The sequence below is a fragment of the Bos grunniens genome, chromosome 14, assembly GCF_055505025.1.
Source record: "Bos grunniens cultivar Pamir isolate PY7600 chromosome 14, Bosgru_T2T1.0, whole genome shotgun sequence".
NCBI lineage: Eukaryota > Metazoa > Chordata > Mammalia > Artiodactyla > Bovidae > Bos > Bos grunniens.
Window position 1 is genome coordinate 5,709,109 of NC_141178.1, and position 24,833 is coordinate 5,733,941.

General features: G+C 42.7%; 1 protein-coding gene across 1 annotated transcript in view; it reads right to left on the minus strand.

Annotated features, from left to right (window-relative positions):
• Nucleotides 1–996: 996 nt before the first annotated feature.
• PSKH2 (protein serine kinase H2) overlaps nt 997–24,833 on the minus strand; it is a 28,969-nt gene continuing 5,132 nt past the window's right edge. Inside the window, 9 exon segments of the mRNA XM_086338139.1 lie at nt 997–1,294; nt 1,296–1,401; nt 1,404–1,452; nt 9,387–9,492; nt 9,494–9,655; nt 9,657–9,688; nt 9,690–9,913; nt 9,916–10,005; nt 10,008–10,042. Coding sequence (XP_086194265.1) covers nt 1,153–1,294; nt 1,296–1,401; nt 1,404–1,452; nt 9,387–9,492; nt 9,494–9,655; nt 9,657–9,688; nt 9,690–9,913; nt 9,916–10,005; nt 10,008–10,042 — 946 coding nt within the window. The 3' untranslated portion in view covers nt 997–1,152.

Here is a 24,833-nt window from a genome sequence, read left to right on the forward strand (position 1 = left end):
CATTGCCTTCTCCCCTCTCCTGGGCACTGAGCCCTTACTGTCCCCCTCTATCTGAGTGCCCGATCCTTCTGGTCTGGTCCCCACTGACCCAGACCACCTCCCTGGATTCCACGCTCCCTTCTGTTGTTCTTCTCTGGGACTCAACCCATCTTCCAGCCAGCGCTACCTCTCCTAACCCAAAAGCCAGCACCCTGCTTGCCACGGTAGCTGCACCAATGCACGTTTCCACCACCACTGTACAAGAATTCCCTTTTCTCCACACCCTCACAAACACTTGTCTTTTGCTTCATTAGTAACAGGTGTGAGGTGATGTTGTGGTTTTGATTTTCATTTCACTGATGATCAGTGATGTTGAGCTCCTTTTCATGTACTTAATAGCCATCTGTAGAGAGATGTCTATTCAAGTCCTTAACCCATTTTTAAAACTGTGCTAGTTTTTTTATTTTGTTTGTTTTTTAATATTGACCTATAGAAGTCTCTTTTATATTGGAGATGGACCTTTTATCAGATATATGGTTTGAAAATACTCTCTCCTATCTTGTGGGCTGTGCTTTGTTTTGTAGTTTGCTGTGCAGAAGCTTTTTAGTTTGAAGTATTATCACTATTTATTTTTATTCTATTGCCTGCTAAGTTTCCTTATATTCCCCATAATTAACAACTTCAATGAATAGTTGCAGGCTAAATATGAAATTGACAGACACTTGTGACTATCCTGAGTGTTACCCATATACTGGTCTTAACTATAAAGCAATAATTTCAGAACAAGTGCATTTATTCCCCATATCTAACCATGCCTGCTGCATCTCTGATTCAGCATCCCTTCACTTATTTATCCCTTTTGCCTATAATCTCATATTTTATTTAATCCATCATTATTAACAGATTTATCTACTATTTCCTATTATACGAAGGTATGAGTCATCTTTTACAGTAGTATATTTTGGAGAATTATATATTTTTATATGGAACAATTGCAGATAAAAATGTTAAAAATGAAGGTCACCATTATCCAATAATAACCACATGCCCTCAGATCTCTGGAACTTTAGGTACCTTAACCATGATGAAATGATCCCTATTGATCTAAAGCTACTTATGAAGTCAATGTATCTGGCTTAAAATGGATAAAGTGAGTTAAAGGGCATCTACTCACTAAAGTACAGATAGCGGTGATTCTTCTGCCCTTAAGCTTCTCTTGCTCCACATATGCCTTGATTTATGATAAGAATATGCCTTCGAAGACTGTGCAGATCCAGGACTCTGTGGATGGGGAGATGCACTCTGATGAGATTCCAGGAAATGACCCTTGAAGCATCTTCATGGAAGACCCTACAGCCATGGTGATGACCCAGGAACGGTTCCAGGCCTGCCTAGCTGACAAGTGATGATTACCCCCCAAATCACTAGCTTGTGTATAAAGTTCTTCACCCAGTGTAAAAAAGCTGGCCAAGGCTGAGAAGAAAAGTAAGCAATTAAAATAGAATAAAATAATAAAACAAACACACATATACACAAACACATATATAGAATTACATTCTTAACTATAAAGATCAAAGCTTATCAAATCCAAATGACTTCTTCAAATAAGCCACTCAAAGATCATGTCATCAAATATATAGTGAGCCTAAAACTCCACTTTTGAAAAAGAAAAAAAAAAAAAAACACTCTTTTTAGTGAAAGATAAACATAGCAATTCTCTTTCAACTCTCTAACGAATGAGAGTTCTTTTCCAACCTGTCCAGTGTGCTGCCATCAGCAATGAAAGCTCCCACACCCTTTCACACTAGCAGGACAAGGTGAAGCAGCCGTCACTGGTGAACTCCACCAGCAAATGTTAGGTGAGCATTTATCCCATTGTGGTCATGTCACAGAGTCCCTGTGACTCCAAGAATGAGTTAGAGTGGAAAGTGGAATGAACATCATCGAATTTTGAAAGCTCACTGTGTGGAGAACAGGGAGCCCTCCGAAATTGTTGTTGGGAATGAAAACTGATAGAGCCAATGTGGAGAGCAGAAAGGAGATTCCTTCCAAAACTAGGAATAAATCTACCATATGATCCTGCAATCCCACTGCTAGGTATGTACCCTGAGACAGCCACAATTCTAAGAGACACACGCTCCCCAGTGTTTACGGCAGCACTGTTTACCATAGCCAGGACATGGAAGCAACCTAGATATCCGTCTACAGATGAATGGATAAAGAAGATATGGTGTGTCTATACCGTGAAATATTACCCAGCCATGAAAAAAGAATGAACTTGAGTCCGTTCCAGTGAGGTGGATGAACCTAGAGCCTATTACACAGAGTGAAGTTAAGCCAGAAAAAGAAAATTATTGTACATTAATGCATATATATGGTGGAGCAGGAAATGGCAACCCACTCCAGTATTCTTGCCTGGAGAATCCTATGGACAGAGGAGCCTGGCGGGCCATGGTCCCTAGGGTTGCAGAGAGTTGGACGCGACTGAAGCGACTAAGCACACACACACGCATACATATGGAATCTAGAAATATGGTGTTGATAAAACTATTTACTTGCAGGGAAGGAGTGGAGATGAAGATGTAAGGAACGGACTTGTGGGCACTGGGAGAGGGAGAGAGTGGGAGAATTCAAAAAGGGAGAAAGCAGCATCGACACGTAGACACAACCATGAGGAAAACGGACAGCCGGTGGGAAGGTGCTGTGCAACACAGGGAGCCCAGCCTGGCGCTCTCTGAGGACCCGGGGGGTGGCGGGAGTGGAGGAAAGTGCAAGGGGGAGGTGATATATGTCTAATTACGGCTGATTTGCACTGTTACATGGCAGAAACCAACACACCATTATCAAGCAATTCTCCTCCAATTAAAAAATAAATTTAAAAAATTAAAACAAAAGCAACAACAGCAACAAGAAGAGAGCTTGCTCTGGACTTACTACGCCTACATCTCTAGTATGGAGAGAGAAGGGGGCTTCAGGGTAGAACCCACCATGGTGCATTTCCTCTGAGCCCAGAAGGCCTCTCTGCGCCACTTGGCTGCCTACAAGTGCAATTCCGCCTGTAGCAGAGATATGACATGTGCATTCAGCTATTTGAGGTTTCAGGGACATATTCTGGCAAAGTCTACAGCTTTTGCACTTCAGTGCAATGGCAGAAAACCACAGTGACTTTTCTGAGAACAGGGACAAAAGGGCAGTTGTTTTTTCTCAAACTCCTTTTCTGTGTTACCTACCAATGAGCAGGTATCTAGGAAAAAAAAAAAAAACACTGTGATTTTGTATCCCTCCTCATCTACAAAGCAGAGAGATTGAGAAAACTGCCTGTATATTTGCTATATCTCAAACAACAATTTCTAGTTGGTGTGTATTTTTTTTTAATTGTAAATTTCAAGATAAATAAGGGAATCCCTACAAACTATTGTCTTTGTTCTTGTGGGGGAAAAATAAATCAAATTCCATACATAAACATTACATCCTCCAATCTCTTAGCATTCTGAAGATTTGGATCAAAGAAACCAGTAAAGGAATTATTTTTCTTTTTTTCCCCCTCAGTTTACTTAGATAGATGATCTATGAGAAATATTTTTCCCCAAAATAAAATTCTCAAAATAAATGAATGTGTTTGCCAAATACTCAAACACAGGGAAAATCAAACACAAACCTTGCAAGTCTAGACCAAGCGTGTCGGTGGTTGACTCATGATGCCACGTCCTCCGATTCTGACTAGACATTTATTTGGTACTGGATCCATACATATTTATCTGGGTTCAAGGCTACTTAAAGTTAAACCATTTGTCTTCAGTGGAACATTATAATAACACATGCCACTGAAAGCTGGAAAGAATACAAAATATGTGCAATGAGACTTATGGAGAGCTCATTAAGATGACCAAATGAATATACATTGAAAATGCAGAAAATAAGGTAACTGGTGTCCTGGACAAAAATTCTTCAGACAAACCTCATTATTCAAACACAGGTTACAAATTACAGAATCCCTGAGCCATAACGAACAGCTGGAGAGTATATAGAAGACAATTTCATGTTGCATATTAGAAAACAACAAGTAAAACTAAAAAAATGTCAGAATGTCTACTATATTTTTATCTTCTTAATCTAAATTTTATTTTTGCCTATGTTTCATAAAGAACAAAACAGATTAATATACATACATGTATATATTCTAGAAATGCATAAAAACAGCATGCATGCTCAAACTTCTTGAATAGTATAATGTGACACAAAATGATCAGTTCATGGGATCACAGGTTTAATAAGATTCCTCCTCTGGACCACTGTCACCTGGTGAGGTCATTCAGCCCCATGAGCAGCTTTCACACCCACGTGACTAACTGGCCTGGCAACCCGCTATAACACGGAGAGAGCTGGGGACTGAGGTCAGTGGGTCTGGATGAGAGAGGCTGAGCAGCTACACTCAACTCTGAACTGCAAGGTCTCGGTTTCTGCACCAGAAAAGTGGGGATCACCAACTCTCTTTCATAAGATTGCCTTTAGGGGAGGCACCCCACTTCAGTACTCTTGCCTAGGAAATCCCATGGATGGAGGAGCCTGGTAGGCTGTAGTCCGTGGGGTTGCGAAGAGTCGGACACAACTGAGCGACTTCATTTTCACTTTTCACTTTCCTGCATTGGAGAAGGAAATGGCAACCCACTCCAGTGTTCTTGCCTGGAGAATCCCAGGGACGGGGGAGCCTGGTGGGCTGTCGTCTATGGGGTCTCACAGAGTCAGACACGACTGAAGCGACTTAGCAGCAGCAGCAGCAACCTGGGGGTCCAGTGGTTAAGAATCCACCTTGCAATGCAGGAGATGCAGGTTCGATCCCTGGTCTGGGAACTAAGATCCCACCTGCCGCAGAGCAACTAAGCCCACACACCACAACTACTGAGCCTGAGAGCTCTGGAGCCCGTGTGCCCCCACGAGAGAGTCTGTGCATTGCAGAGAAAGATCTCACGTGATGCAGGGAAGATCTCGCATGCCACGACTGAGACCCGACGCAGGCAAATGCATAAGAAACATCGAAAAAGAAAATATATAATATAAATCAAAGAAAAGATTTTCTGTTAGGACCAAAGTAATAAAGTATGTGAAAAATGATTTTCGAAGTACAAAATATTACCTAGATTGCTGTTGCTCTTGTTCTGGTTACTATTAAATCACCATGTGACTCTTTTATAGATATATTTCACTAACAACATTTAGAGGACTAGAAGATGAAAATCGTCCAAAAGTTCTCAGACCTATTCCACTTACTATTACTGTGACAAATATATGCCATCAAAACTAAAAATAAAAACACCATCCTGTGTGAAGAGGCAATGAACCATGTGAAGACAAAGACAGCCCTTTGCTTTTATCCAAGGCTCATCCAGTTAGTTACAAGCACATTGTAATATTCATGAACAGTGTGGGCCTTTTCCTCCTTTCTTGTCCCTTTCCTCATCTGTGCCTATTTCTCTGTCCTCTGTGATAGAAACTAGCTAAACTGTACAAAACAACAACAAAGAAGGCAGAAAACTGAAACTCAGTATTAGAAATCGCACTATTAGCTTTGGAGAAATAAAAGAAATTGAGAGCAATGGGAAAGATTCCTGGGAAAGATTGAGGGCAGGAGAAGAAGAGAGCGACAGAGGATGAGATGGTTGGATGGCATCACCGACTCAACAGACGGGAGTTTCAGCAAACTCCGGGAACCGGTGAAGAACAGGGAGGCCTGGCGAGCTGCAGTCCATGGGGTGGCAAAGAGTCAGACACGACTGAGCGACTGGACTGAACTGAAGAGGCTCTTGACATTAGAGGAAGGATGCTTTCAGCTCTTCACTTATATAGAAAGCACTGAAGCTAAAAGGGTCGGGCAGGGCTTCCCTGATGGCTCAGTGGTAAAGGATCTGCCTGCCTGTGCAGGAGATACAGATTCCGAATCTGGGAAGAGCCCACGTGCCATGGAGCAACTAGGCCTGTAGGTCACAACCGCTGAGCCTGCGCTCTAGAGCCCGGGCAGCTACTGAGCTCATGCACTGTTGGTCCTGAAACCCAAGCGCCCTGAAGCCTGTACTCTGCAATGAGAGAAGCTGCTGAAGTGAGGAGCCCATGTGCTGCAAGTAGAGAAAAGCCTGTGCAGCAGCAGAGACTCAGCACAGCCAAAAAATAAATGTGAAAATTAAATTATTTTTGAAAAAGGATCAATCCAAGAAGATATAACAATTATACACATTTATGCACCCAACATAGGAACCCCTGAATACATAAAGCAAATGCTAAGAACCGTAAAAGAAGAAATTGGCAGTAACACAACAGTAGTGTTCGACTCTGATAGCAGGCTGATGCCAACTGAAGGGTCATCTAGACAGAAGATAAACAAGGAGACACAATCTTTAAATAACATAATAGACCGGATAGGTTTGATTGATATTTATAGGACATTCCACCCACAAGCAACAGAATAAACTTTCGTCTCAATTCTTCAGGATAGACCACGTTTTGGGTCACAAATCAAGCCTTGGAAAATCTAAGAAAATTGAAGTTGTATCAAGCATCTTTTCTGACCACAATGCTATGAAATTAGAAATCAATTACAGTAAAGCAATCTTTAAAAAACACAAATACATGGAAACTAGACACTGTGTAGCTAAATAACCAGGTGATTCCTGCAGAAATTAAAGAACTAAAGAAACAGAAATATCTAGAAACAAATGCCAATGAAAACATGATGACCCAAAACCTATGGGATGCAAAAGCAGTTCTAAGAGGGAAGTTTAGATCAATTCAATCTCACCTCAAGAAACAAGAAAAATCTCAAGTAAACAATCCAAACTTACATCTAAAGCAACCAGAGAAAGAAGAACAAAGAAAACCCAAAGTCAGTGGAAAGAATGAAATCATAAAGGTCAGAGCAGAAATAAATGAAATGGAAATGAAGACAGCAATATCAAATATCGGTAAAAGTTAGTTTTTTGAGATGATAAACAAAATTGATAAACTTTAGCCAGACTCTTCAAGAAGAAAGGGAGAGAACTCAATAAAATGAGAAATGAGAAAGGAGAAATGATAACCGACACCATGGAAATACGAAGGACCATCAGCGACTGCTATAGCAACTACATGCCAATAAAGCTGACAACCTGAAAGAAACAGACAAGTTCTTGGAAAGGTACAGTCTTCTAAGACTGAACCAGAAAGAATTAGAAAATATAGACACATAGATCACAAGCACTGAAATTGAAACTGTCATTTAAAATCTTCCAACAAAAAAGTCCAGGACCAGATGGCTTCACAGGTGAATTCTATCAAACATTTAGAGAAGAGATAGTACCTACCATGCTCAAAATCTTCCAAAAATTGCAGAAGGAAGAACACTCTCAAATTTTTTCTATGAGGCAATCATCACCCTGATACCAAATCCAGATAAAGATGCCACAAAAAATGAAAATTACAGGCCAGTATCACCGATGAACATAAACACAAAAATCCTCAAGAAGATACTAGCAAACAAAATCCAAGAACATATTTAAAGGGTCATACAATGTGATCAAGTGGAATTTACCACAAGAATGCAAGGATTCTTCAATATATGTAAAGTAATCAAAGGGATTCTTCAATATATGTAAAGTAATCAAAGGGATTCTCAAGAGTCCTCTTCAGTATCACAGTTCAAAAGCAACAATTCTTTGGCTCTCAGCCTTCTTTATGGTGCAACTTTCACATCCATACATGACTACTGGAAAAGCCATAGATTTGACTACATGGACGTTTGTCAGCAAAATGATGTCTCTGATTTTTAATACAATGTCTAGGTTTGCCATAGCTTTCCTTCTAAGGAGCAAGTGTCTTTTAATTTCATGGCTGCAGTCTCTGTTCTAGATGTATCTTTCAAACTACTTTTCAAGAAATCTGTAACTATTCTTCCCCTACCAACAGTGGATAAGAGGGCTATTCTCTTAGTACTCTTAGCAACAATGAGTAAAATTGAGCATTTTTTAAAATTTTTTATCAATTTGAAAGACAAAGAAAAGATACGGTTGTCTTCATTTGCATTTCTTTGGGCATTAGTGAAGCTAGACGTTTTTTTAAAGCTTCTCATGATTTGTGTTGTCTGTGAATTCTTCCCATCCTTTCCTACCTCCCTGTGTAAATCTCAGTTCTCAATTACCAATTTGTATTCAAACAAATACATGTACAATAAGACATTAAATCTGCAAGAGGATAGAAAATATTATTTTTCAATTTGTTATTTAACTTTTAATTGTGCTTAAGATGTTATACATATAGATGTTACACTTTAAGTACGTACGATCAAGCTATCAATACTTTTCCGTAAGAGGAAAAAAAAATCCCTTTCATCATTAAAAATCAAATAAATTTGGTCACTTGCTCAATAAGAAGTAAATTTCCTGTTTTGTCAGGATTCCCACATGGGGCATTGGCAACCTTCCTTCCCTAAACAAAACAACGAAAAGTTAACACATTCCTAAGCACTGGGAGTTCCAAGTTTAAACAATGGATAAATATTTTACACAAACTATAAGGTTAAATATTTGAGAAAACACTGCATCTCACAGAGGGCCTGGATCCTCTAGAATCAAGGCAGAAAATGTCTCCCCAAACACCCAAGCATCACTGTGAGCCTCTGGGTACACATTCGTCTACACAGGGGCTCAGGCTCCGCATGAAGACTGAAGACGTGGCAAACTCACTTACCTACTTGATTGTCAACGTCATGTGCTAGCCACAGACAGCTCAGTCGTTGAGGCCCTCTGCTACCTTGAGATATGGCTCTCAATCAGGGGTGATTTTTGCCCGATGGGGGCCATTTAAGGATGTCTGAGGACAATTTTAATTGTCACAACTCTGGGGAAGGTGTGTGTCTAGAGTAGCTACTGGATGCCAGTATCTAGCAGACTCTGCTAGTGGTGTGTCTCCTGGTACCTGGTTGGTAGGCTTGGCATCCTACTGCATCCAGGGCAGCCATACCCCACACCTCTCCCCACCCGCTCCAGTAGAGAATCATCCCCCTGCAAACACCAATAGTGTTGAAATTAAGAAACTTTGTTCAACTGCCCACCAGTGCAGGGGACACCAGTTCAAACCCTGCCTCAGGAAGATCCCGCACGCCGCGGGGTAGCGAAGCCTACGCAGCACAGCCACTGAGCCCGATCTCTGGAGCCCACAAGCCACGACGGCTGAGCCCGCACGCCGCAGCCACTGAAACCCACGCACCAGAGCCTGTGCTCTGCAACACGAGCAGCCACCTCAGTAAGAAGCCTGCGCACGGCAACCAGAGAAAGCCCGCATGCAGCAACAAAGACCCCGGACAACCCCAAATAAAACACATTAATTTCTTAAAAAGAAAATCTATTCAAAACCAAGTCAATAGGAAGAAACTGAGCTCTTACCTCTCCTGTATAACTATCTTTGCCTTTCAGAATCTTCCTGTAAAGTCTCACATGGCTTTCATCGTCAAAAGACAGGGATCTGCCAAGTAACACATATTCAATTAGTCCACGTGTCAACTGTGCTGGTATAGGATTTTCTCAGCAAAACTTTGGGAGCTATGTACTCTGGGGTCCCACAGAGCATCCTCACTGTCCAGTCACCCCCTTTGTTCCTAGAGTGTGCCAAATCAAAGTCTGTGATTAAAATGTTTGAGTCTACTCCTGGGTGATCGCGTAAGTTTTTCAGGCTTTAGGTCCCTGTTGAGTTATTCTCAACACATGCACATACCTCCTGCCATCAGCAACCACGTGGGGCATTCTGACAGCATCTTGCTCTGTAAAGGATCCCTGAGAGATGAGTTGATCAAAGAGCTCCCTTTCTGGACCCAACCCCACCACCATGTAAACTCGATCTTGGGCCCCAAAGATCTCCAGGAGCTGGATGATGGAACAGTGACTAACCCCCCATAGGATGGGTGACTCAGACTACACACCTCTCTGCCTTCTCTCATTCTGGTTTCCATCATTTGTATTGCAAAAGGTTTCTTGGTGGTCTTCAGCTCCACCCTGACCACCTCCTGAAACTGTCAGTCCCAATAAAAGTCTTGATATCATATCTGTTGGAAGAAAAGTCAAATAAATCTGCTATCCTCTCAAGTGATGATTTTCAAAATGATTTAATTCGATGTTTTACGTCAGTTTTTCTAGCTTTACATTCCTGCATCCAGTTTCCTTACTTGTGTTCATTATTTTTAAAAATCCCCCCAAATCCTCTTTTGAAATGGAGGCAAGGGATAAAAAGTAATTAGTTGGTAGAAAGACAAACAATCTTAATAACAATAACTACCATTAATTATGCATTTATTATGTGCTAGGATCTTTTTTTAAATTGTATCCAATAAAAGTCCTGCTGGGTGATATTAAAAAGTTAAGTGATTTCCCAAGGCTATACAGTTGCAATAGATGGAACTTAAATCTAATTCCTTCAAATGTATTGCTCCAAATTTTCCTTGAAGAATTTTGGGACCTCCATCTAGCATTTTCTCTCCTCCCTACAACTCTTTATGTTTATCATTCTGCAACAGCAACCACCTAAACCAGGTGGAGAAAATAAAAAAGAAACTTAGTCCTAGTTATAACTTCTCCAAAGAGGGAGGAAATGGTATCAGGAGGCAGGGCGCAAGCAGTAGGCTTCCTCAGGTTGCTTGACTGCGAGCTCTCAGTCCCAGCAACGTCTCGTATTTCACTCAAGTTCTCGCCCAGAGATGCTCCTTCGCAGATGACCCCTGAGAAAGTCCACGTGGCTGTGCTATTGAAAGGGCAGCTTTCAGAAGATGGGTGGGGTGGTATCAGGACCACCCTGCGGCCAGCAGCTCTCATCGTTTCCCCGACGACTCCCCTGCACTTGCAATATTTAAGGAGCCAACAGAATCTTAACCTGGGATGTGTGTCAGTAATGTGTAATCATCTCTCAGAAAGACCAGGAAGTCAAGTGGATTTCAAAGGCTAGGGCTCTTCACCTTGAGTTATCTTTGTTGATGTCTATGTAAATTTAAGAATCCTATCAGAATTTAATCTTCTGTCTATATTTAAGAAATGTTGAGGAAGCGCTTGACTTAGAATCAAGATTTTACAGCTGGAGAGAATACTAGAGAATGATTTCATCCAATCTCTCATTTTAGCAATGAGGCCATTTGAAGATCGGGCTAGCTGATTGGTTAAGCTGTGGAGTGAGGACTAGAACCCAGGCTTCTGTACCTGCATCATAATTCGCTGCTTTCCCCACTTTATTGCAATTTCTCCCAAGTAAGGATTTCAACAAATGAAATGTACTCAAGGAGGGTGCAGGGAAAAGATAATTTTTTTAGATGCATACTCAATACCAAAGATTCAAATGCAGATATCAACCTGGACTTTAAATAATCTTATTTCTTTTTGTTGAATTTATTCTTCCTCTAATTTCTTTTTGGTTTGATCCACTTACTTAGTCCTTGTATTCCTGTGCTTGCTGAATAAAAATGGCCTTTGGCTGTACCAGCTTACAGGAAATAGCTTTGTTCTATACAGTGCATTTAATTTTCTGGCCAATTACCTTATCAAAACAGATAGCAATTTAGCAATCTTAAATGGATTCTGCCCCTTCTTCTCTTGCCAACTCTGTTATTTTTATTCGCATGCATTCCCAGTGTGATTTTGAAGATAATCACAGGCATTTCAAATTCTGTTGGTTTGCAGATGAACACATTACCTCTAAAGTGGATGAAAGCATTTTGCAAATACTAATTTATCACTCTGCCCTCAAAACTGCAGGAAAATTCATTTGCTCATGGGATTAATCATCAGCTATCAGAAATTACCATTTCTGAGGAACCACACTCTTACTCAAATAAAAGAAGCTTTACTCAACACTGTTACAGGCTTTTATATACCAACAATTTGAGGAAAAAAAAAAATGCTAGCAATTTGGCATTGGAAGAAACAGCAAGCTTTAAGCCAAAATTTAGAGTTGTGGAAATAAATGGTTTTAGAAAACAAATGTCCTATAACAAGCTGGAAGCTGTGGCCTTGCTCGTGAGCCGCTAATGGCCATGGATGGTGGCCTTGCTCATGAGCTGCTGATGGCCATGGATGGTGACTATTTTTATGACTGGTGTAGCTGTATCTTGTGTAGCGCCTGGCACAGAAGGGACAGCAATAAATGTTGAATGAGAGACCCAGTCACTGAATGCTTATTTCCAATTATCACTTGTAATTTGAAAACATTGAGAATAGAATCAGGCATGGGAGAATCCATCTACAAGGCCAGCCCATCTGCTCCACTCCCACCCTCCATCCGCAGCCTCCCACAAAGCAGCCCCAAAGGTAGTTTTGTGGGTCATCATCTCAGAGATTATAGGAAACAAATTATTACTTTGACCTCAGCTGCCACAAACTGGGAATTTTCTGAACATGATTAAAAAAAAAAATGGAAAAGACAATAATACCTATTTGACAGAAACAATTGTAATGAATTCCCATGAAGAAAGTGAGTATAGTCAGAGTTAAATTCTATCATCTATATCTCCCTGCAGGCTCACAACAGAGCCTAGACCTAATTATGCCACCAACTTGGACAAGTCACTTAATCTTCTGGGGCTCAACTCCTTGCTGGTTAAAGAAGAGCCTTGACTTAGTCTCTAAAGTCCTTCAAGTATTGAGATCCTCACCTTATACGACGCTTTCATACTGTAAGGAGCTGAGTTATAAGGGTAGATAAAGACTATACCAGAGCCTCCTGGCTACAGATGACCAGATATGCCACCCAACCGTTTCAGGCTTGACAAGATCCCACGTCCCTTCTAATTCAAGTTCAGCTGCATCAGCCAACTTTGTTCCTCTCTAAGCTTAGCGGATACTAGACTAATCATCAAGTCATCTTTGTGCCAGAACTTCCCATGGAGAGCAGGAAAAGGCTCTGCATAGAATCTGGTCAGAACACTGTGAAGAAGCAAGCAAATAACCCCCAGGCTAGACTCCAGCTGGGCCGTCCACATCTGTGTTCCTCCAAACGCTGCAGAGTGGAGAGGATTCCGTGATGACTGTCTTCCGCTCGGCCAACCTGGGGCACTCTGACCAAATTCCTTCTCAGGCCAACCAACTGGCTGGCCTTCCTTGCTCATTACTTACATATCAGTTAGATCTTATGTCTACCTTCAGTTCAGTTCAGTCGCTCAGTCAAGTCTGACTCTTTGTGACCCCATGGAATGCAGCACGCCAGGCTTCCCTATCCATCACCAACTCCCAGAGCTTACTCAAACTCATGCCCATTGAGTTGATGATGCCATCCAGCCATCTCATCCTCTGTCTCTGGCGTCCCCTTCTCCTTCTGCCCTCAATCTTTCCCAGCATCAGGGTCCTTTCCAATGAGTCAGCTCTTTGCATTAAGTGGCCAAAGTATTGGAGTTTCAGCTTCAACATCAGTCTTGCCAATGAACACTCAGGACTGATTTCCTTCACCTTAAGAAGACAATAATATCACATGAAGATGTGCACCATCATTTACATATATTACCTAATAGACCTCACAACATTCTAATGTTGTTGTTGTTCAGTGACCCCGTCATGTCTAACTCTTTGTGTCCCCGTGGGCTGCAGCGCACCAGGCCTCCCTGTCCCTCACCATCTCCCGGATCTTGCCCAAGTTCATGTCCATTGCATCAGTGATGCCATCCAGCCATCTCATCCTCTGATGCCCCCTTCTTCTGCCTTCAATCTTTCCCAGAATCAGGGACTTCTCCAAGGAGTCAGCTGTTCACATCAGATGACCAAAATACTGGAGCTTCAGCTTTAGAATCAGTCCTTCCAACAAGTATTCAGAGCTGATTTCCATTAAGATTGACTGGTTTGATGTCTTTGCTGTTCAAGGATCCTTCACACACCCCAGCCCCAGTGTATCCAAAGCAAGGTCCTCCTCACTGCCACTGCAGATGGTGACTGCAGCCACGAAATTAAAAGACACTTGCTCCTTGGAAGAAAAGCTATGCCCAACCTAGACAGCATATTAAAAATCAGAGACATTACTTTACCAACAAACGTCCATCTAGTCAAAGCTATGGTTTTTCCAGTAGTCATGTATGGTTGTGAGAGCTTGACTATAAAGAAAGCTGAGTGCTGAACAATTCATGCTTTTGAACTGTGGTGTTGGAGAAGACTCTTGAGAGTCCCTTGGACTGTAAGGAGATCAAACCAATCAATCCTAAAGGAAATCAGTCCTGAACATTCATTGGAAGGACTACTCATTCATTGATGCTGAAGCTGAAGCTCCAATACTTTGACCACCTGACTCATTAGAAAAGACCCCAGTGCTGGGAAAGACTGAAGGCAGGAGGAAAAGGGGATGACAGAGGATGAGATGGTTGGATGGCATCACTGACTCAACTCAACAGACATGAGTTTGAGCAAGCTCCAGGAGGTGGTGAAGGACAGGGAAGCCTGGCATGCTGCAGTCCATGGGGACACAAAGAGTCGGACAGGGCTGTGCCACTGAACAACAACACCCCCTCTACCAAATCCCCCTGCACCCCACCCCTATCTGGTGCTGTGTGGATGGGAGACCTTCCTCCTGCCCCTGGACTCTGAGATCAGGGATTCCCTCCCTTTCCTCCTTGTGGTTCCTCCTTCCTTTTAGTCTAGAACTTTCCCTATCCTCTGCCCTCCCTACTCTTTTCAAAGAGACACTGGCTAAAAGAGCAAAGAAGGTTTTATTCCAGACTACTGCAATAGGGGTCAAAATTACTGTACTGGGAAAGAACAGCTGTGGAAACACACGGCAGGAGAGTGTGAGGCTGGAGCGAGCTTGTAGGACACTATCAACTGCAGAGGCCACGGGAGAGGGAAACCGGGAGTTAGATTCCGGACTCCTGTAGAGACTGGTTCATAAGGCCAGGATCTTTCTTTCTTTCTTTTTTTTGTTTCCAGGATCTACTTTTTATTTACTTATTTTAATTAGAGGCTAATTACTTTACAATATTGTGGTGGTTTTTGCCACACAAAGACATGAATCAGCCACGGGTGTACATGTGTCCCCCATCCTGAACCCCCTCCCACCTCCTTCCCCGTCCCATCCCTCTGGGTCTTCCCAGTGCGCCGGCTTTGAGTGCTCTGTCTCATGCATCGAACCTGGACCTGCGATCCGCTTCACATATAATATACACGTTTCAATGCTATTTTCTTGATGATTGTATTTCAAAAGAAAGGATGGCCCAAGTCCTGGAGAAAGACATTCCTGGGTTGTAGAACATTTACATCTCAAAGGGGCCGAGATTTTAGGGAGGTCAGGGGCCTTTTATCAGAAGACCTTGGGCTCCTGGCTTCCCTTGTGGCTCAGCTGGTAGACAATCCGCCTGCAATGCGGGAGACCTGGGTTCCATCCCTGGGTTGGGAAGATCCCCTGGAGAAGGGAAAGGCTACCCACCTCAGTATTCTGGCCTAGAGAATTCCACAGACTGTATAGTCCATGGGGTCACAGAGAGGTGGACACGACTGAGTGACTTCACGAGGTCTCTGGCAAGTCTAGGGGAATGACAAGGCCTTGGGTCGCCGGTCACCTTTCTCAGCCCCACTCCAGCCCTCCCGCTGCCCCAGCGCTGCACTGCACTTTACCTGGTGAGGCCCCGGGGCTTGAACTCGGTGCAGAAGCAGGCAGCTTGCATCCTGTGTGTGGCCGTGGGTCAGGGTCCTCCAGAGTGGCCTTGGCCTTGACCCTCTGCTGCAACCCAGGGCCAAGGCAGGGAGCAGGGGCCCGCTCCACAGGGGGTAGCCACCCACTTATCACCGGAACCGCAAGGGAGGTGGGAAGGAGCACCCGGCCCAGGAGTCCTTGCTGGGAAGAAGGCCTTGCCGACGTCAGACTGCCTTGATCCACACTGACCACTTACCCTAATAGATTTAGAGGTGGTAAAAGCAAAGTGGAGGAGAAGGCAGGAGCCTCAGTTTTCTGGTCTGTGAAATGGGGACGTGAACATACGAAGTTATATCTATAAGGTATAGCTTCCCTCTAAAGGACTTTTCCTGTCTCCAAAGCAGAGCTCACTCGTATTAAATTGATACTGTCATGCGAGTGTATGTTCCTCAGTTCTTTGTCTCGTCATGATTTGGAATGACAATATGAACTTTAAATACATTATTTTTAAGCTCTAAGAGCTTGTAATATTTAAAGTATGAAACATCACTGTACTCCTTTGCGTTAGCTGTGCACTCTAGTCCACGTCTGGCTCTCTGCCAGCTCCTACAGCCAGGAGAGACATGAGCTGCACTCTCCCAGTGATGCATCTGAGACGCAAAAACTCTGGGCAAAACCAGGTGTCTAGAACTAAGCGCAATACACTATGCAAACACCAGGATAAAACCTGTGGGGGGAAATTGTATTAATAATTATGTGGTGGTTTAGTCGCTAAGTCGCATCTGACTCTTGCAACTTCATGGACTGTAGCCAGCCAGGCTCCTGTGTCCATGGGATATCCCAGGCAAGAATACTGCAGTGGGTTGCCATTTCCTTCTCCAGGAGATCTTCCTGACCCAGGGATGGAACCAGGGTCTCCTGCATTGCAGACGGATTCTTTACTGACTGAGCTACGAGTCTCAGATATTAATAGTTATATGAATATTAATTAATAATATAATTGTGCTATAATTTATAATTATTCTATAATATATAATCTTCTGTTTTGTATATTTCATTCTTACCTTCATAAGTGTTTTTATGTGTTTGCATGCATTATAAGTATTTTAATAAATGATATTTTAAGTTTGGGTTATATATCAATATATTGATTTTACGTGATTTATATTGATAAAGTTTATATAAATGATACACAGGAAGTGAAATTCGGTGACGATCAGACACCCTCACAGGTTATGGAGCCAGAACTGGAGGCCAAGTCTCCCCGTTTAGTGCCCTCTTAGTGGTCACTTCGTTTATAATTTCAGATAACCCGGGGCCTCCCAGGCGGTTCAGTGGTAAAGAATCTGCCTGCCAAGCAGGAGAGGTGGGTTCAGTCCCTGGGTCGCGACAGTCCTGAAGAAGGAGATGGCAACACACTCCAGTATTCTTGCCTGGAAAACCCATGGACAGAGGAGCCTGGCAGGCTGCTGTCCGTGGGATCACAAAAGAGTCAGACAGGACTGAGCACTCTCAGACAGCATTTAGTCTGTTTTAACAGGGAACATCTGTGATGGGTCAATTAGTCCTGGATTTGCCCGAAAGAACTAACTGTATTTTGAAGGAAATTTTAAAATATGACTTGGGTGTAGCTTAGAGAAAATGAGCCCATTCTGCAGAGGGAGCTTAAGCGCCAAACAGACTTTTCACAAAAAAGAACCTGCAGGATTCTCCAGATACTGGGGGACAAAGAGAGAAGGTTGACGGTAAGCCAGTAAAGAATCTGTGCTTTTGCGTTTCAGGCTTTTGAATGAATTGGCAGAATAGGCAAAAGACCGAAAGACGTGGAATGGGAAAGGAAAGAAAGGGGCGCTGATGGAGAGAAATAAGACATTTAGAGGCTGCTCAAGGAGCCAGCTCGCTGCTCGGGAGCCCAGAGCTGTGAGCTGAGGATGTGGGCGGCTGCCCAGGGCACAGGAAGCGTGCTCCTAAATCCGGGCCCTGGGCCACGAGGACAGCCTCCTGCAGCTCCCAGAGGCGGTCAGTCCATAGAGCTGGTGCCCTGCGGTGAGAGCTTCATCAAGAGCCTACTGCTCAGCCTGAACTTTGCTTGAAAATGGGCTAATACAATCTCTGGCTTTTAAGGCCTTTAAAAATGAAAACAGTAAATTAGAAACCACTGATTAGGTCTCTTTTGGAAAGCACCAACCATTGTTAATAACTGCAAGTGTTGTTGAAAATATAAATTCCATGGCAGGAGACAAAATTTAATGACAACATAGTCAAAACTTTTATGGGTTTTCACCAAGCTTTGAAATCAAAATGTTAAGCACACATCATCAGTGTGTTCTTGTGGCCTATCTGCTGCTGCTGCTGCTAAGTTGCTTCAGTCGCGTCCGACTCTGTGCGACCCCATAGACGGCAGCCCACCAGGCTCTCCCGTCCCTGGGATTCTCCAGGCAAGAATGCTGGAGTGGGTTGCCATTTTGTTCTCCAGTGCATGAAAGTGAAAAGTGAAAGTGAAGTCGCTCAGTTGTGCCCGACTGTTAGCGACCCCATGGACTGGAGCCCACCAGGCTCCTCCGTCTGTGGGATTTTCCAGGCAATCTAACCCCTTGGAAAGAACCTGTGTTGCGTAGAGTAGCATCCTCCCGCAGTCCCCTGTGTGTATTTGTCTTTGTTGTCATAATTGCTCCATTGTTTTCGAAACCATGCAAACGTCGTTGGGGATCACATGCTGTTTACACATTAATTAACTATTTATAGCTATTTAAATTATGTATTTTATCCTAATTGAAGTAATACAACTGTTGAAGTAAGTTTTAGACATTAGGCTCATTTTAAATGAACTTTTATTTTTATGTTCATGTATTTAGTGCTTATGAACGGCTTCCTGTGAGACTCACAGCAGCTGAAGAAGGATGATGGTGTTTAACTAACATCTGGTTCTGGTGCTAAAGTTTACTCCAGCAGTGTTTTCTGAAGAGGATGAAATACATTGAACCTCCAGTTTCTAAAGAAAAAAATCCAACCTCATCCTCAACTCCCACTCATTACCCACAAGTCACAAATTCTCATTAATAGTTGGTGATAACATTCAGAGCAATATGTAATACATTGCACCAATCAGTTAGGGCTGGGTTGCCTCCTATACCCAGCTTTCAAAAAGTAGAGTCAGCAGGGCACAGGGAATCCTAGGCAACAGAGACTCTCAACTAAGCAACTTGATGTGTGAAAGACATACTCAACAAATTGTAATCCAGTCCTAAGGAATATTGCACTGAAAGGTTTTAAGAGCACGTGCTTGTCTGACTCTTTGCAACCCAGTGGACTGTAGCCCATCAGGCTCCTCTGTCCCTGTGAGGAAGTTATGATACCCTTACCTTCCACACAGAGCCTTTGTTATTGCTGCTGCTGTGCTGTGCTCAGTCACGTGCGACTCTGAGACCCCAGGGGCTGCAGCCCGCCAGGCTCTGCTGTCTACAGTATCCTCCAGGCAAGAATACTGGAATGGGTTGCCATCCTTCTCCAGGGGATCTTCCCTACCCAGGGATCGAATGTGTGCTTCCTGCATCTCCTGCATTGGCAGGCAGATTCTTTGCCACTGAGTCACCTGGGAAGCTGTTGAAAGGATATAAGGAATTAAGCCAAATCAAAAACAGCAAAAGAGACACTGATGTATAGAACAGTCTTATGGACTCTGTGGGAGAGGGAGAGGGTGGGAAGATTTGGGAGAATGACATTGAAACATGTAAAATATCATGTAAGAAACGAGTTGCCAGTCCAGGTTCGATACACGATACTGGATGCTTGGGGCTAGTGCACTGGGACGACCCAGAGGGATGGTATGGGGAGGGAGGAGGGAGGAGGGTTCAGGATGGGAAAAAAAAAAAAATACTAACGATTAAAAAGTTGATATCCAGTGTCTTTAAGGAGAACAATAAACACTTCATTTAAAAAAAAAAAAAAAAAAGCTCAATAAAGATCGTTTAGAGAAAATTCATTTCTCTCTTACATGAATGATATTGGCAAACAACACAGAAAAATAATACAAATTTTTCTATTCTCTCTATTGTCAGTCTTTAGTATTTGTCAATAAAGGAAAGAGAGCAACACAAGAAATTAGGGGTGTCACAAAAAGTGACGCGCTGGGAAGCCCTACAATTCTATGACCTGCCTAGATTAAGAATAAAAAGATAAAACCAAAGGACGTATTTAACAGATAAAAAGGAGGAATTTGCTGCATTTGGGATGGGTTTGTTTTTTTTTTGAATAGCTGCAATTTTGTTGTTTTTCAACTTCTCCTTCTTTTTAGAGCCCCCTTGGGGCTTCCCTGGTGGCTCAGAGGTTAAAGCGTCTGCCTGCAATGTGGGAGAGCTGGGTTCGATCCCTGGGTCGGGAAGATCCCCTGGAGAAGGAAATGGCAACCCATTCCAGTATTCTTGCCTGGAGAATCCCATGGACGGAGGAGCCTGGTGGGCTACAGTCCACGGGGTTGCAAAGAGTCGGATGCGACTGAGCGACTTAACTTTCATTGGGGTTAATTTTCTCTCGAATGAACTCATGCCTGAAACATCAGTTTGAAGGTGTTCATCTTCTTGACTTCCAATTTCCCAAGGTGCAGGGGCTGTGTTTCTAATGAGGACTAGAACGGGGCTCTTTTAAGTCAATTTCACATGCACAGTCAAGTGTGGAGCCAACAGTGCAAAACTCCTCTCTGAGCTTTCTTTCCATAAAACCAATAATGAAGAACCATTAAGTAGGATGCCTTTGTGTGAAATTTAGAGATGAGAATAACGTTCCTGCTACCCCTGGAAGACTATTTTTCATTATCACAACAGGTACACACATTAAAAAAAAAATTATAATAATCCAGACAAGTCAGCAAGAAATTTTTAATTACTTTAAATATTTTGCCTCCACTATAGTAGTGAGTCATTCCTGTTAATTTGCATAGCTCTACATTTAGCACTGAAAAAAAGTATTTCATTTTTGTAGAATTTCGATAATTACAAAAAGAAGATAAATGTTAAAATATAGCACTAAATTGCCAGTAAGATCTCTGCTGTCAAATAAAAACACAAATCTTTCCCTTTTTTAATAGTAATGAATCAAAGAAGCCAACAGCCAACTGTGAGTGAAGTTTTAGTGCATAAATCAAAGAAGATAAAGTGAGTTTTTCCATAATATTTTAAATGATTTGCCCAAAAGAATTCTGCATTTTTAACTTGACAAATTGTATCCAAAGCCTTTAGAAAAAAATGATGATTAGAAATAGGTTTAGTTACATGGCAAAAAAATTTACAATACATTAATATTTCTGGGTGGGAAAAAAGATAAAAAAGAAACCCTATATTGTGTGATCTCATTTGTAAACTCACTAATGAGATAAGTTCCTGTGGTGTGGAAGGAAGCCTCCAGCCAAAAATCAAGCAGCAAGGAACCAAGGCCTGTTGACAGCTATATGACAAGCCGGGAACAGATTCCACATCCCCAGCTGAGCCTTGAGATGACTACGGCCCCAGATGACAGCTTGATGCCACTTCGGGAAAGCTTGGCTCTGAAAGTAGATTTCCAAGTTCAAGTCCTGTTAACACCACTCCCCAGCACTAGGACCTTAGCAAAGTTACCTAGCCTGTGTGTTCTCCCACCTTATCCATGAATTTGAAATGATAGCGTCACAAACGTCATAAGGTTGCTGTGAATAACTTCATTGATGTAAAGCACTTAGAACAACTACCTAGAACTTGATAAATGCTCAATAACTATCATTATTGTAATGTATTATATACAATAATTACACAGTTTACTAAAAACTAGCCTAAATAAATGGCTTTAAGGGATTGTGTACCTCCAAATTTAGCCGCTTTGGGCTAAGTGAAGTTGCTCAGTTCTGTCCAACTCTTCGCGACCCCATGGACTGTAGCCTGCAAGGCTCCTCCATCCATGGGATTTTCCAGGCAAGAGTACTGGAGTGGGTTGCCATTTCCTTCTCCAGGGGATCTTCTTGACCTAGGGATCAAAACAGGCAGACTCTTCACCATCTGAGCCACAAGTGAAGCCCCATAATAATTACATAGTTCACTAAAAACTAGCCTAAATAAATGGCTTTAAGGGATTGTGTTAGTTACCTCTTGTTTCATAACACATCTCCAAATTTAGCTGCTCTCAAACAACAAAGTCAGGGGAGAGGCATCCACTGACTCTCAGGACTAAGGCTCTCCGAATATGCCTACCACGTGGGGGCATCAGAGAATGCCTGTCTGAACACGCACGGTTCGTCGGCTCCTCCGGCAGTCAATTCCCTGCAGTAGGAAGTTCTCACAGAGAAGGCAATGGCACCCCACTCCAGTACTCTTGCCTGGAAAATCCCATGGACAGAGGAGCCTGGTAGGCTGCAGTCCATGGGGTCGCTAAGAGTCGGACACGACTGAGCGACTTCACTTTCACTTTTCACTTTCATGCGTTGGAGAAGGAAATGGCAACCCACTCCAGTGTACTTGCCTGGAGAATCCCAGGGACGGGGGAGCCTGGTGGGCTGCCGTCTATGGGGTCGCACAGAGTCGGACACGACTGAAGTGACTTAGTAGCAGCAGCAGGAAGTTCTCAAGGTGTAGTTCTCATGGCTGCCACAGGTAATCAAGTATCAAGACAGTTATTATGAAAAGAAAGCCATATTTCAACAGCTAAACTACTTTGAAATGAGCTTTTTAACAAACAAAACTCAAAACTTGTTGTTGTTTTTTTTAATGTGCATTTATTTAGCTTTGGCCAGAAAACGAAGATCATGGCATCGGGTCCCATCACTTCATGGGAAATAGATGGGGAAACTGTGGAAACAGTGTCAGGCTTTATTTTGGGGGGCTCCAAAATCACTGCAGATGGTGAATGCAGCCATGAAATTAAAAGACGCTTGCTCCTTGGAAGGAAAGTTATGTCCAACCTAGATAGCATATTCAAAAGTAGAGACATTACTTTGCCAACAAAGGTCCGTCTAGTCAAGGCTATGGTTTTTCCAGTAGTCGTGTATGGATGAGAGAGTTGGACTGTGAAGAAGGCTGAGCACCGAAGAACTGATGCTTTTGAACTGTGATGTTGGAGAAGACTCTTAAGAGTCCCTTGGACTGCAAGGAGATCCAACCAGTCCATTCTGAAGGAGATCAGCCCTGGGTGTTCTTTGGAAGAAATGATGCTGAAGCTGAAACTCCAGTACTTTGGCCACCTCATGTGAAGAGTTGACTCATTGGAAAAGACTCTGATGCTGGGAGGGATTGGGGGCAGGAGGAGAACGGGACGGCATTGGACGAGATGGCTGGATGGCATCACTGACTCGATGGACGTGAGTCTGGGTGAACTCCGTGAGTTGGTGATGGACAGGGAGGCCTGGCGTGCTGCAGTTCATGGGGTCGCAAAGAGTCGGACATGACTGAGCGACTGAACTGAACTGAACTGAACTGCTGTGTCTTGTTTGCTGAGCGGGCTTGTCTCTAGTTTCAGCAAGAGGAGGCTCCTCTCTGGTTGTGGGGTACAAGCTTGTTTTTGCAGTGTCTTCTTTTGGGGAGCACGATCTTCGGGGCACATGGGCTCAGTCATTGCGGCTCCTGGGCTCTTAGAGCACAGGCTCAGTAGTTGTAGCCCTCGGGCTTGACTGCCAGCAGCATGTGGGATCTTCCCGCATTAAGGATCGAACCTATGTCTCCCTCATTGGTAGGCAGATTCTCCACCACTGAAGCCCCGCAAATCAAAATGTTTATTCCAAGAAAGTTTGCGCAGTTTTCATAAACATTTCAAAAGCCAGTGACCTAGAGACTGATTCCTAACTTGAATAAATCCAAATTTCTTAACTATTTACTGAAACATGCTCTGGATTTCCCCGCTGCAATATTTAATTCAAACAAGACTCTACAAAAAAGTCAACAGGGATGAGAACCTTGGTTTTTTATTGGCCTGTGCTTTCAAGGCATTTCCACAACGTGATACTTCTCTAATATCTGTTATTCCCACATAAGCCTCTCTCACCAGGGAAATAGCTTTCTCATCCTTGGACACTGTCACCTGTATCCTTGGCAATGCTTTTCTCTCCAACTGTTAGTCTGTGACTAATTTTCTCTCTCCAGCATTTTGTGGAAACCTGCTGTGGACTGAAATCGGAGGTCACCGTTTCCTTGCAAACGTCAGTCTCAGAATCAGGACACAGCCTTACCTCCGAGAGGAGCCCATGGTCATGCTGAAACCACCTGTGAAAGCTTTCAAGACCTGAGCTCTTCACCCTGTCATCAATGCCTCTGGCGTCCAAATTTGTCTGGTGCCAATTGACTTCAGGAAAAACAGAGAATGTCTAAATCCAGACTTATTCCTCCACTATGAGAAGTTTATTTCTGAAATGTTATTTTGTTTCATTTTGTCCTTTTTAAGACATTACTTCTTGGTTTATTTACTTCAATTTCCACATATATGCTGGGTGCTTTTATGAAGTAGCAAATTTTTGATATGACTGATGGGGAAGTGCTTAAGTTATTAAAGTTATTATCATTAGTTGGTCACTATATGTTTGTGCCTTTAAAAATATTGAATATATAAGTATCTGTTGGAAAAAATAGCTGAGATGAGACGTCTGATAAATATTCAGACTTTGAAAGTGTTCCCTAGTTTGATATTTTCATTCTTGTTCTTCTCACACTTGATCCCAACCACTACCAACAGTTCTCAAATTTCAGTATGCATAAAAATAACTCAAGGAGCTAGTTAAAAATGAAAATTCAGAACACTTTTTCCAAAACTGCAGATTCATTGAGCCTGGGAAAAAGCCCCAAAATCTGCATTTTTAACAAATCAATGCAAGGTGGTCTATAAACCCCGGTTTGAAAATATTGTTTTAGACATTGAAAACTACAAGTCATTAAAATTTAAACCAAAGAATCGTAACTATATTCAGTACTATCACTCATGAATGGCAACACTGACCACCTAAACAGCGGACTCATAGACACCACCCAAGTGCCATCACCTCCAGGGAAATCAGATATTAGGTAGTCACCACCTCTACCAGGAGAAGGAGAGAGAAAAAGAGAGAGAGAGCAGGGCAAGCTCTCGATGGCTTGGACAGCAGGAGCGCAGTGGGTAAAGGAGCTGCTTTACCAACCTTTCTGTTAAATGTTTAGTTTCGTTGTCTTCCAATTTCAGAGATAATACATGCTTAGTACAACTTGTGAAAACACGAAAAGAAAGCTGACCTTTAAAAAGAACTTTGATTTATGGATGTAAATAAA